This window comes from Rissa tridactyla, chromosome 4 (assembly GCF_028500815.1).
Source record: "Rissa tridactyla isolate bRisTri1 chromosome 4, bRisTri1.patW.cur.20221130, whole genome shotgun sequence".
NCBI lineage: Eukaryota > Metazoa > Chordata > Aves > Charadriiformes > Laridae > Rissa > Rissa tridactyla.
The window spans coordinates 60,717,534-60,732,145 of record NC_071469.1 but is presented as its reverse complement, the minus strand read 5'-3'; the positions used below and the strand labels follow the sequence as shown (position 1 = coordinate 60,732,145).

The following is a 14,612-nucleotide window of genomic DNA, read 5'->3' as shown; positions in this document are numbered from 1 at the left end:
TAATCTAATTCATCTTGAAAAATTTGGGATACATCATCTCACTGTATTTGCTCTTGAAATTTCACTGTAATACAAGAGAAAAAAGGCGAACCTTGCCCAAGTTTGTGGTAAAAAAAAAAAATCTTTGAACCCATAAATATTGGACCATGTGCCATAACTTGAGTAAAAGTCACATGCAAAATGGTTAGACCACTTAGCATCGTCGAGGACCTCAGACCTCGTAAAGAGGTCAAACGGACTGAGGTGTTTTAGAAAGCCTAAGTACAGGGAAGCTTTGCATGAGAAAAAGTTTATCTGAACTTGTTTGTTCCTGCTCAGTGTGCCGATTTTTTTTTTTTTTTTTTTTAATGTGCATATCTTTAAACACTTATTTAAAGCAGTCAACTCCCTGCAACCCAAACTCGATAAGACATTTTTCTCTGCCAGATCCAGCAACTAAGAGACATCTTCAGAGCTGGATGACATGGGTTTTAACCTTTAGTCACAAGCCCATTAGAAATGCCCCCCAACACACCATTCGGACCACGCATTCCAGGACACCAGTCACGCCGTTACGTAAAACCGCTTCTCAGTTGCCAGAGACGCATCTCAAAAAGCCTGGGCCTGCTGCTACATCCTCACCACACACTGACCTCCCGTTATTTTCAAAACTTGTCTCTTAAGGAGAGAAAAACCAGCCGTAGTTCTGCAGAGTCCTCTCACCAGCAGAGCTGATAAAGCTACACAGAGCCCCGAGGGATATCAACAATAAAAGGCCTGTGTTTGGGAAGAATTTAGTCTCTGGTGTGGAGATCCGAAGGAAGCAGTTTTCCTTTCCGGGCAACTCCTGGAGGCCTGAAGAGTAAGCATGCAGTATGCTAAAGAAACACAGGTATAAAATAACCAAGCTGCAAGAATATAAGGCATTGGGGAAGGAAGCTGTTAAAAATCTGTTTCTGATTATAATAATTCTTTTTTTTTTTTTTTAATACCTCAAATACAGATTTACTCTGAAAGAAACTCTTGAGAACACTTTAAGAAAAATACTTAAGTACAAACTTTAAATATCCAAAGTATGATACTGGTGCACTTTCTAGAAACAATTACATACTTAACAGGTGAAGTAGGAAGAGAGTATTTCAGGAAACATTTAATATGAAACCTTTTGGATCTTCCATCGAATACAGATTTACATCATTTATCAGAACACTTTTCCAGTTCAGACGACAAAGTGCACTGCCAGGTGAAAAAAAATACATTTGGAGGAGTGCTTTAAACGTAGGAAGTGAAAGGAGAGGTGACCATTCACCTGAGAAAGTACAATGACTGCCCTGAAATGGCTTATTGCTATTACAAAATGGAGTTTTCATGGAAAAAACCATACGGAGCAGCACAGGCACGGGCAGAGCACTGAAAGCCAACCGAACTCCGGTAGCACCTGGAGTTCTCAAGCCATGGTGTGATACAGAATATACAGAGAATAAAATGCAAATTCAGGAATATTTACTACATTTAACAACTATGACTACCCTTTAAACTAGCATAATCAATACCGATGCTGAGGGGGAAGTCTGCTGCCTTCAGAGACTACGGATCACAAGAACTAACTCGCAAAATGTTAAGGATTTTGCATTTTCACCTCGGGTCAAATCTGAACCGTGTACTATGAATAACTATTAGCTCACTGCAAATTTAAAATGCAAATTTAGGCTCCAGTTTAAGCATGTACTTAACATGTGCTTTAAGTGCTTCACTGAAATATAACCATAAAACATTAATACAAAAAGTCAGGTAGATACTGCCGGATATTATCTACAGAAGTCCTTGATGAAATAAACTGAGTATCAGTAGGGAACAACGCATGAAGAAATTTCTTCATTCTAGTTTGCAAAAAATCAAATCTGCCTCACCACAGTGATGGTTAAAAAGTGGGGACCATCCCAGAGTTGCTTCGCGTCCTACAGAAAGCTCGTTGGCCATCCGAGAGTTCCACCACGGGCGGGTTTCCACACCGCACGTTAAAAAAGCGGCAGTGGACTCCCCGCGCAGCAGAAGCTGGAGACACAAGTGGCACGAAGCCATGGAAAGCCATACAACCAGGGCCGAGTGGAAGCACGCTGGAAGAGAGCTGCAAGGAAAGGTTTTAACTGCTACTGCCCATGGCTGTAGTTTAGCAAGTTGGACGTTACAACAGAGGAGAGCGGTAGCCAATTTGATTCCCGCTTTTGGGTTTCAATACCGTGCATGCCCAGAAGGCGCAGGAGGGTATTGCCAACCGTGCAGCAAAACCTCGGAACGGCACCGACTGGACGTGGCAACTTGCATCAAAATACAGTTGATATCTGAGAGTCCTGTTGTGCTTTGCATCAGTCTGACCTAGTCTAACGTGGAGAACTTGGTCTGAAAGCAAAAGTCGCTAGTCAGCGTTTAGCACATCCTTTTAGACTGCCTCATTCTGTAGAGGAACGGTTGTAGAGGAACGGTGGAACAACAGAAAAGTGTTCTTAGCTGCAATCAATACTCATAAGCCAAAAGGACAAAGATACAGTTTTAGTAGTTTAGCAGAAGCATGGAAGCGTTTACCCAAATTTTAATGCGCAAATCAGCTACATTTTTTTAATTTGATTCAGACTTAAATAATAAATAGGTGGGCAAAATATAATGCAAGACTTATTCAGTAAAAGTGAATTTTTAATAATCTCGTGAAATCTACTTAGAAAACAGGACTAATAATGTTCACAACCGTAAATCCAAACCCTTCACACACTTTTTTTTTTTTTTCTTTTTTCTTAACACAGCAGTGAACTGTAAACCTGCATTTACTGGTTATCGCTTCAGTTATTTTAAATATTAACTCAAGTGTTTCCTCCTTGGCCATTTCAATTTTTAGCACCAAAATTAGCCCAAAAAGAGGTACTGGTACAGCTCGATGTTGTAAATGAATTGTTTACATATAATACTTTATATATTATACACACATACTGTACATTCACACGTCCACACAAACAGGAGGCATATTTAAATGAATATATTCTGTGTTTCAATTTGTTGTCAAAGACTTAGGAGCAATGGAAATAAAGCAGAAGGGGTAATATTTTACATAGTAGGCAACTTTAATGCTGTAGTGCACTTATAAAAAAGTCCAACTCTCCCTCCCAGCTCAGCAGCTTTTTTTTTTTAATATCACTATTCAGAAGGATGCAGAAGTTATTGCCTAAATGTTATTCTATACATTTCCATCAGAATTCTCAAAAACACTTGAAATTGCTAACTAATTTACAACTTAACTATTTTTCTTGTTACAGCTTTAACTCATTGGCAATTTTGGAAGCAATGTTTTTAAAAGCTATGGATGTTCCCAATATCCGCTTAAAGCGAACTCCATTCAGCGACAGTCTTGGCAGTTTACACACCTCCATCTCCCACTGTACAAGGTTTTCCGCGTGCCCATCTCCATGGACACAGAAAAGCAAGAAACGCTCTCTTTGTTCATAGTCACAATTATTGGCATCCAGGACCTTTCGTATTTCCCTCATCATGTCATTGGGATCCATGGAGCTGGTGGTTTTCATGTTCCAGGTAAAACGCAAAGACCGAGGCTTGGCTTCCTTGTTCTCATCCTTTTGATCCGCAGCTACGTTGCGGCTGAAAGACAGGAATTTATTAGTTAGCAGGGCCAGCTACCTTCTCCACGTTTCACGTTAGTGAAGCAAACTAACACTCAACGCACACTGCCGGTATTAGAGCAGCATCTAGAGGCTCCGGCTGCGAGCAATGCCCCGCTTTCCTAGCTGCTGTACGAACACACAGTCAAGGTAAAGCATTAGCTGTTGGGGCTGAAACGAAGGTATGGTACGACGGGTGACACAACTGGAAATCACTGGAGTCAAGAGCGTGAGGGAAATGACCTTGCAGAGGTAGAACTACATGCATCACCTATGACTCAATTTTAAGGCAGGTTCTGCTCAAAGCCCTATTCTTGGGCCACGTGGACTGCTGAAACACCAGCTCTGCGCTAGAAGTTTCTGGAACATTCAAATAGTGGCGACCTGTGACAAAAGGGTGCTCAGCCCAGGACAAGGGAGCACCAGCCCACAGGAGGTACCTACTCATACGCAATGGGGATGAGCCTGTGCAGAAAGACCCCAAGGGTTCCCCTGCACCTCCTCCTGTGCAGCAGGTCAGAGACCGAGCGCTGAGAGAGCCCACAGAGTCCCACAGTAGTCAGCTGCAAGCAGGAGGAAGGACAGCAGGACCGTGAGACCTTGCCATGGGTCACCCACCTACTGCCCCAGGGCCAACATGTGCCACTCAGTTCCGGGCTGCTGCGGTTTCACTCTGGCCTTCCTGCACTGGTGTTGGAGATGGTCACTAGAGACCCACCACATCGGAGGCTACTGGGGTTCCCTTCAACAGGGAGGAAATACCTCATCTCTAAGCTGGGCAGCAATTTATTTAATACCAACAACTGACAGGGGTAAAGCGATGAAATCTTTTGCTGCTGCAAGCTATGCAGTTGAGTGCCTTTGAGGCTGACTGGAGGAAGGAGAGTTGGAAGTCACTATCAGACACCTCCTCAACACTGTTAGTAAAGACAGCGAGTAAGAGGGTTACTATTATTGTCACAGTTTTAGGAGATAAAGCACAAAATACTGAGGCTGCATTTCCCAAGTCTGCATTACTATGTTTTTTAAATAAAAAAAGCTTTTCCTTTGGTAAGGATAAATAAAGTTATAGCGGACAAAGAAAAGTTCCAGAAATTTCTAGAGTGCTATGATTCTTACACTTCAATTAAAATCAGTGGTCACGTAGCTAAAGAATAAGGAACTGCATTTGGACCTCCAGGGAAAAAATCTGACAGATTTGCTTTACGAACATTGCACACTGTCAGTTGCCTCTTCAAATTTACTTGTCCTCAGGACAAGAGACTTAAATATATTGACTGTCAAGCTTAAATATCTTCCTGAAAACGCCTAACCTAACTGACCACAAACCATGCAGTTCAGGTCTCATGTTGAACTTCAAAGTTTAATTTACAATATTAAGTCAAGCTGCTCTTTAAAATAGTTGGCAGTGAATTTCTGGTAACAAAATGCTTTCCTTCTACTGCCATTAAGCAGGCAATTATGAAAAAATTAAATAAAAAGTGATAGCAAGGTCAAAACTAAATAAATCTCTCTCAAAGATAACCTATTTAATCATTTTACATTCTATTAGAAAGACTTCCAGTAACTGTGAGAGTCACAGGATTATGCTGTCAAATCCAGCTACGTGATTTGCCAGATGTTACAAAATTCAGCAAGGAAATTGGGGTACTTTGTTTTAACTTAAAGGTTTTAATTTAGTAAGGCTGTAAGGGGGGGGGGGCAGGGGGAACACCAACTCTGATTCAATGCTTATTTATTTGTGAAAGCTTTTTCTACTTGAAAACAGTTGGCAGAACCAGCACAAGTTTGATCATTTATAGTATTTTTTGATATGCAGATTTTGGAAGAAGATTATAACATGAAAAATATTGTTTAACTATCTGTGATTTTGCAGATGAGAAATATCACCCTTCAGTGGTTACCCCACACGTTTGCAGCCTCACTAGAGACCACTCACCTACACATCTACAAGACAACAGCAAATTATAACGACTTAAATGCAAAAAACACACAAGGGAAAAGGCAACAGGAAAGATGAAAGTTCAGAACCAAGTCAGTCAGTGCTTTAATAGCTGTTTTGCAGACAGAAATGCTTCTTTGTTTAGTTTCAAAGCCTCACACAAAACAAAAGCTGCTGCCTGAAGCCACTATGCCACATAATCAAGGGGAGGAAGGTTCAAACTCACCTAAGTAACATTTTAAACAAAAATTTTACCCTCACCTTGAGCCCTCAAATCTCCCGTTCCTCTCATATTCAGTCGGGAGCCTCATTGAAAAGAATGCAGAAGCAAAAGGAAGTGGGAAAGAGAAGACAAATCTTACACTACAATATACAATATCTGAGTAGCTGCTAAAAGATACTGCAGTCATACCAAAGGTGTGTTAAAATGCAAAGCAACAAAGATGTAAAGAACTTCATTGGTTAGACCAAATTCAGGATGTAACATCTTGTCAAACCAAATGGAAGTCTATAAACTACAGTTTTTAAAAAGAGCATAACTGATTTTTACAATGTATGTTTATACATATTAGTACTGTAGAACTCTGACTAAAGTTCAACTTCTAAACACGGAAAATGTTAAGCTGAAGTTACAAACTGTATTGAAGTTATTGTATTATTTAGTAAGTACCTCCTAAAAGAGAAATAATTCCCAATTATTTTTAGGCTAATTAAAGTTTTATCTGGTAATAATATACGCATTTAAAAAAATACCGTATTTTACAGACAAGTCTGGTCACCCTGTGTGTTTGCAAGCACATCAAATCTGAGGTATTAGGTGCTTAAACAATACCAAATACCTTAAAGCAAAAGAACAAGATGCATATACATTTTAAGATAGATTTAGAGGTAAATCCAAGATTTGTCAAGCTGTGCTATGGCCACCCTATTAATTCCCACACTGACGCACCCTCAACATCTGAGTAAACAAACTTTCTGTCTTCTTACATTGATTAAAGCTATGTTGGTGATCACTACCATTTTTTAAAAGCCCAGTATCAAGCAGAAATAAGGGGGAAAATCACCTTCCTCTGCCTTCCCATTATCGCAGTACCACCGTTCTAAATCCGTGTTAATTCTGCTCGCGGGGAAGCTAGCTTTGTAAGGCCCTTATCAAGCCTACTCTAAGGTAGGACGTAGCTACACTGAACAATGGAAATTATTAAGGCAGTTTGGTTATCAGGTGTCTAGGGACAGGAATGTAAAACAGTAAGCTTATTTTTTGCCGTACAGCGGTATTTATATCAGGGTGTGTGGGGGATGTTACAAGGCTTAATTTCCTCCTTTCCCCGCTTTTGAGCGTTGCAGTGAGGGAACAGGTTTGTGGGATGACTCTGTGCAGTCCCTGTCACAAGGGAAGAGAGGCTGCGCTAGCACCCGGAGGAGCACGGTGGCAGCCCTTGCTGCAAAGGCTATGGACCCTGCTCCTGGATCAAAACTCACGCTGCTACTGCAACAGAAATCCAGTTAAGTGGTCCATCACTCAGCTGTGAGCCGTTCCTCCCAACAGCCGCCGATCAGAGCCCTGCTCTCCGAGGTATGCACAGCACACAGCGAGACGGACTCTCTGCTAGGAAACGTTTCCATTGACTAAAGCTGTCCCAAGCAAAAAGGACAAGGAAGATAAGAAGAAGAAAACAACTGACAAGTCCTCAACTAATTCTAGCTCTTCAAAGTGTTTTTAATGGTACTCATTTTCATTGTAGCACAATTTTATGTACAATTGTTAAAATTCAACTTAAAGAGGGGGAGAATTGTTCCCTTCCCCTCAGTAACACAGGAGGGCAACTGACTCAGAGGCTGCAGCCCCCCCGATCTCCCAAGTACCTGACTGCAACTAATACTTGATTCAGATTTCCAAAACCCACGTTAAGAGTTTAAAATGTCAACAGCACTGATGATCTGTTTAGTAAGGAGATTAAGATCACCTGCTACTTTACTATGGTGGATACAGGAGAAGGTGGAAAAAGATTTCCAAGGTCTGTGTATACAGCCCATGAACTCATCCCTTACAACAGTTCTGTAGAACTGCAATGGGGGTAGGTGGGCAGGGGGAGAACTATCACATGTACCATCCGAACAAATCCATGCATTCCACACGATCTGGGAAAGACTCGTTTTACTGGGCAAAGCAAGCAACAAGTCTAAAGTTCAAGTTCTCAGTTTTTCAGTTGAGCAGTGTCTTCAAAGGACAACTGTGTTCCTGTGAAGTGGAAGACGACAGCCTTGTTAAGAGCTGCATGCATTTATGGATGTATTTTATTTATTTATTTTTTAAACTTGCCAGAGGTTGTAGAAAATGGGATCATAACCAGTATCCCCAACAATGAATAGTCTTACTGTTACTGGAATCTGTCCAGAAAAGTCTGGGGGGAAAACTCCCTAGTGGTGTTTTCAGACCCTGTTCAGGTTGAAGTTAAGCCAAACTGTTTGGCTTGTAAACCACTGTACTCTAAATCTAAGTACGGTCGTTATTTACAAAATACCTACCGCTTTGAAATAACAAACATGCTTTCATGGAAGCCTCTCGGAAAATCCTTACTTTGTTCAAGTTTTTCAATGCTTCGGTGTTCCATTCGTTTAGCACGAGGAACTGCATTTGGTGACAGGCACCCTCAAATACAGCCATCATGCCAAACACTGGAGAGCCGTGCCAGTCGCTCTAGATGCTTGTTCCTTCACGAAGGACGTGGTTACGGTCCAGTTCTACAGCCCAGCACTGGCGCTTTGGGAACAGTCACTTACTGTACTGCCAGTATTGTTCCGGTGGGTCTGCAAGTCAGATGCAGCCCCGAGGCCTCCTCACTGCTCATATAAACTGCCCTTCTGCGGGAACCGCAAACGCCTAGTTTATGTTCTAAATTTTCTGCCTTTGCTTGTATTCTTACATAAATTAATTTTATGTACCAAGTCGCTCCTTGGTCTTGAGAACGGAACAAATATATAGGAAAGTTATGTTGTCATTTGTCATGCAATGCCTATACACTATCTCCTTTATGGTTTGCAGAAGGCTTTAAAGAAAAAAATATTTCCATGCATCTGTCCTGAGTTATGCTGTGCTTTCTGTTCTTTACATCTTTGTACACCCTGTTAAAAATACAAATAAACACAAAGAAAACTGTCGAAAAAGATAAGGAAAAACAGCAAAAAGTGAAAGACGCTCAAGTAAGATCAATTTATGGAATGGAGAAAAGATGCTGCAATAAAATCCAGAACACTGAAAGTGATTTTTGCTGTCAGAAAAAAAGTCAGATTTCCACAATATGCAGATTGGCAAGGACAGCGCATGGTCCGAGAGAGAGATATATTTTATACCTCTGTGTACCAAGTACAATATTAGAACTCAGTAGTTAAAAAAGGAGTAACTGTTTATCTACTTTTGTTCAGCTCCCCAAAATGATGTTGCAGTACTATATATATATATGTGGAATTAGGTTATAGTACCAAAGAAAATTAGTTTAGCTGAGATTCGTAGCATATGAAGTGATATCAAACTGCCATCCCCCCAACATTTTAATTTTGTACCTATGTACAAGATAAGATATGGGGGGACACCATGCACACTTAAAATAGAATTTAAAAAGCACAGTCTGGTCCTGTGTAGGTGACGTAAGACTGCAAATCTGCAGTGAAAGCTGCAGCAGCTATTTCCACAGTAGTCTAAGATCCCTGGCCTCAAGTCAAAGGAAAATTTTAAAAAATTATTAAAAAAATTACTGTTTTTTAAAATCTCAAATTTGAACAGTAACCTTCTAGTTGAAAACTGTACTCATATTAGCATTTTCCGTCTGTCTTCAGAGCAGCAGAGTAACAAACTTCCTCCAGTTGTGGAGACTGCACAGTCGTAAGCTTTTGTTTTAAAAGCAATGTGACTATGGAGAGACAAAGCAGTATGCACCCCACAGCTCACGATGCACGAGGGGTTCAAACTACTGCTGCTGCTCGGTTCCATCTGTAGACTGCGTTGGATGGTTTCCTTCCCTAACAAACAGTTTGTGCATGTTCCTTTTCTCAAGTCAGCCGTCACAATGCCAACCCAACCAACACCAGCTCTAAACATAGTCATGTTTGGAAGAGCCCTGATTATTATTCCTGTGGTGTGGAATTTACTCATTTAGTTGGGGCAGTACCTTTAGACTTGGACGGTACCCAAATTCAAGTAGCTATTAACGTATCTCACGTCTCCCTAATCTGAGTATTTCTTTGAAATGGTATGAAAACCTTCAAATTACAGTCACGTGCACAGCCTTGCATTGTGAAAGTTAAAACAGATGTCTGGGTTTTGGCCCTGTCTTCTTTTTTTTTGAAAAGTAGCTGGAAATTGAAAGTACCGCCCTTTAAGAAGCCACAAGATATGATACAACTTACCAGAATATTACAAGATTCTACTGGAAAATTTATCTGCGGGTCAAAATTGTATAACCAACTTTCATGAGTCATGGTGGATTAACAAGATACATGGCAGCTTGATTCATTCCCAAATTGCAAAACTAAATTCAATCCTTTGGGCTTGAAATGTGAATCAGACTTTTGAGCTTTTCCCTTTTGCTAAGAAATTTGCATAGGTGTCATACTTTTTGTAACTTAAGTGCTCTATTTGTGCTTCGGCTGCAATTCACTTCAGCAAATGCATGCCATTTTCAAATAAATACACCGCCATTGCATCTTCATTCAATCTTCCACACAAAACTCTTCAATTCAGAACTGTGTTCGGTTTGCTTTCTATCGTTATCAACCGCAGGCAACACTTCAAACGGATTTTTTTTTATAAAATGTCATGAAACAAAGAGATAGAGAATGTAAATTTAGCATCACTTACCTTTATTTGCTTGTAACCTTATGTTTTGTTTATACTTTCATCATTGTTATCAAACACCTCATTCTTCAAACATAAGCATGCTAAGTGTATTAGTACAGAGAACAGAATTACTTTGGTACTACCAACTCTATCACAGAAAGAAGAATTCACAAGGCATGCGTAGCATCTTGTTATACAGGTGCCACAGATTCTTAAGTATCATCATGAGTTAATGGATTTATTCTATGCTTTCCTCTCAAGAAAGAAAGTATTTAGTTCTCAGCAGAAAGTTTAGTTTTCAGAAAACCAAGGCTAGAAAGCCAAATCTGTTGTTAATTGCAGGAGCGACTTTTTTTTAAATATAAATAAATCCTACCTTTTGATAAACCTGAATGACATGTTTCTAAAAGAAATTAAGCCAAAATAATAATTAACAAAAAGTTTTGTACAAAATAAATTGAAAAAGCCATTTAGAGTGAAACATGCAAAAAGATCTCATTTAAAACGCACAATGAAATCACACTTCAATACATTCTGAGATTAGGCAGATGATTTGGGGTCTGAAGAGTCAAACTCTTAGCATTGCTACTTCCAAACTTCATTTTTATGGGAAATATACCACCAGTAGTTATTATGAATTAAAATTCGTACTGGTGTCAAAACACTTTACAACTCAACCTGCAAGGTCACATAAAAAGATCTTTGAATTTTCTTTATGTATCTCAAATAGAAAGCAAAAATCTACTATAACTAGATCTTGAGTATCTTCAGAGTTAGGTTTCTTCCTTCCTTCCTAACATTAGGTGAGCCATGTTGTGCCAAAAATGCCTTAAATATTTAGCTAATTTTAGTGGCAGAAGCTGTAACAATTGCCTACACCAGAACATAATTAGTTTATAATAAAAAATATTCTGATCCCCCATAGAGAACGCTAGAATAAATTAACAGGTTTTAAGGTTTTTAAAATGTATTTGAAGAGAAGAACTGTGTCCTTTGATGGCTGGCACTATCCACCTCCTTAGTAGTTCGTGCAGCACCTCGTATAACAGAGCCTCAACCGTAAGAGGTCCTCCAAGTGCAAACTTAACCATCTGTAACAGCACTATTGTTTTACAACTATACATTATTTAATTAAGTCCAGATGGAATTTAAACTATTGTCAGAAGTGGTGGGGAAAAACTTCTTCAAGAAAACCACACTGCACTGCAAAAGCTGAAACTCGGAGGTAATGATAGAAGCTTGAATGCTGCCTGAACAACTGAGCGACACACAATGATAAACAGCATGTTCCAGCAGCACAAGTGACAAGCTTGCATGTTCACAGTTTGAGCGTCCACATTTGGAACGTCAGATGGAAAGTTAAGTAAGGATATTACAAACAAAAGTACAGAAAGAAAAATGTGCCAAAAGGATGTGTTTGATTAAGACTTCACTTGACAAAAAGCAGATGACTTAATTCTTAAAAAAAAAAAATAATTCAAATTAATCTTTTATATCTCTCTCTCTCAACAGAAAAAGAAGGAAAAAAAAAAGTATTTCCCAGGGAAACATTAGCTGGCAGAGCACTGAGCAGGGTAAGACATTTACCAAAGGCTAGGCTGTCACGTTTTTGTTTTTCACAAAAAACAACTTCTATATTTTTAAAGAAATTCCCTCTCTACTTTGAAATTGGCCAGCTGTGAAAAACTGAAGTTTGGCTAAGCGTTATTTTGTAGGAATAGGAGACAATGAAGAGGATGCTGAGAGGGAGGCATGTATGGTCACAGTACAGACAGGAAGGAAATGGCTTGGTGCTGATGTGATATAAGCCTAAAACAACAGCAAGCAGGCCAAGATCAGAACGATATATTCCAAGAAAATTTCACGTGATGAGGAGGGTACAAAAGCATGGAGGTTATTTTAAGGCAAGGATAAACAAACCCTCACTTCTGCAAACACAAGCTGTGGATATCAGAATGGTCTGAAGTATGCGGCACGTGAACCCACAGGTTTTAAATACAGAAGGAAAAAAGTGGTTTTCAATTTTAGGATTTGCAGGAACTAATTTAAATTGTACGTGGATTTGAAACTGGAAGTCCAATTAGAATAAAAACTGTTAGCGCAGGAAGAAACCTCCTTAAGCTAGGCATTGGCTAGACCAACACAACTTCACACCGAAGTCAGAATCTGCAGATGAACTAAAGGTCAAAACAGGAGTAAGTTTTCCAAGGTTTGACCAGACTCCTGCCTAGACCGAAACCATAGTACTGCCATTATTTTAAGATGCCAGCACTATGGCCAAAAAAGAAGCTTTTGTGTCCTGCCTCTACCCTTTCACCTGTGATCTATTCATGTGTTGCCAGCAAGATTATTCTGGATATATTAATAGCTTAAGCAGTTGGGAAATACAACCTGAACTTCTAACACTACATTAAATATCAAGACTGTGATCCTAGTTTATGCCGTCAGCTGACAGACCATGCAGTCAGAGTGAGCAGCTTTTGACCTGAGCTGAAACGTTTCAGCTCTGCAGCATTTGTACCTCAGACATGAGAATGAAGAGCACAGAACAAACAGCACAAACCAGGCTGTCTCACTTTTTATCCCATTTGATTCAACTGCTAAAAACAAATGGCGTCTGTAACCAAAAAGAACTACAAAAAAAAAATCGTAAGCCAGTTGCAGAAACTGTTAAGCCATTAATCAGAGAATGTGGACAAAACAACCTAAGCAACGAACAACTAGGTACATCTACTACCCGATAAAAAGGAAACGTTGCATTACCATTTTAAGAGGTTTACCTTCTTGTTAGTTTTGAAGTTAGTTTACTAAATAGATTGGTGGAACCCCTGGTTCGAGTCTGTGAGAGCGGTGTTGCTTCATGGGACAGACTGGGGGAGGCTGGTGGTCCGTTGTAGGTAGCAGTACGTCGTTCTCTGAGCTGGCCATGGAAAGTGCTCCGACTAGCCGTTCCTCTGGGGAAATGAATACGATCAGGTGTGGTTGCACTGCTAATGCTGTGAGTTGAAGAAACGGGAGTTCTTTGATCGGGAATAGTGCTAGAGCGGGAAACAAAAAACAATGCTAGAACTTCTTTACAGAAGCACTACGGTACTGCAGGAAACACAAAACACTACATTCTACAGTAAAGCATAAGCAGACATTTTTATATAAGCCAGGGTTGGAAATACCAACATTATTACAGCACTGTATGGAATCAAAACTTGTAAGAAGTTAGGATTAAAAGGCTGCCGAAACAGAAACCTACATAGGCAGAAAAATGCAACAGGAGTATCCTGGAAAAGACCAGATAAACTAGGCATACAACGTTTCACTGAGAAGCCTGATAAAAGAATAGATGAGTAAAGTTTCCTCCCAGGAAAGAGAAGCAATACGTAACTTTAGTGACTCTCCCTCCACGTTCTAGATATACGTCTTTGAAAATCTTACTAATTTGATAGTATCCTACACAAAATTCTCTACAAGTGAACCACTCCAAGTAATGAAGTCCTTCAGGATACACAGTTAAAGTCTCCCACAAACTTTGACAATAGGGAATGTCCAATACTCCTAACACTAGGAAAAAAATTAAGGTTCATTATTGCAGGATTATGTCACAGACAGCCTGACACACCACAAGACACATGTAAACAAGACTAAAAAAATGAGGAAACACACATCTTGTGGGCAATATATACTAGAACAATCTAGGACTAAAATTCCACAGCACAAAGTTAAGAAGCAGTGGGTATAAGTTAGTTTCACAACGATTTCAGGTTCTTACATAGGCCTGAAGTTATCTGCGCCATTGTCTATTGGAGGCAACATCATCTTCGTGTGCACAGAGGCTGACATGGACATCGACTTCTGATGTCGCAGCCGAACACTGGAGAAGGATGTAGTACAAACTGAAGCAGGACTAGCTGCGTAAGCGAACATTTCTGTCAGGCTGTGAGGGGGTTTGGGTTCAGGCAGAGGCAGAAAGAAGAGCATGATGGACCAACAACAAACTAGTGCATAGAAAAAAAGCAAACTTTTCCTTCTATTAGCTGATTTATCAAAGAACATGAACTCTAACAGCCCTCTTCTACATAAACAGCAGTAACTATCCTACACTCCCCTTTAAAAAGCATCCTTACTATAGCACAAAACTTCAATCATTCTCTTACCATTAGCATTAGTTTGTGGTGATACACTCCTTGACATACAG

At 39.9% G+C, this 14,612-nt stretch overlaps 1 protein-coding gene across 16 annotated transcripts in view; it reads right to left on the bottom strand.

The window, feature by feature from the left end:
* Positions 1–667: 667 nt before the first annotated feature.
* MARK3 (microtubule affinity regulating kinase 3) overlaps positions 668–14,612 on the bottom strand; it is a 65,267-nt gene continuing 51,322 nt past the window's right edge. For 5 of the 16 annotated variants that reach the window (XM_054201301.1, XM_054201299.1, XM_054201300.1 and 2 more), the window contains 5 exons: positions 14,187–14,351; positions 13,204–13,461; positions 10,800–10,826; positions 5,848–5,892; positions 668–3,624 (listed from right to left, as the gene is read on the bottom strand). In XM_054201301.1, coding sequence (XP_054057276.1) covers positions 3,279–3,624; positions 5,848–5,892; positions 10,800–10,826; positions 13,204–13,461; positions 14,187–14,351 — 841 coding nt within the window. In that variant the 3' untranslated portion in view covers positions 668–3,278. The remainder of the gene's footprint in view (positions 3,625–5,847; positions 5,893–10,799; positions 10,827–13,203; positions 13,462–14,186; positions 14,352–14,612) is intronic. The other 11 variants (XM_054201306.1, XM_054201307.1, XM_054201308.1 and 8 more) reach the window with 8 other exon arrangements.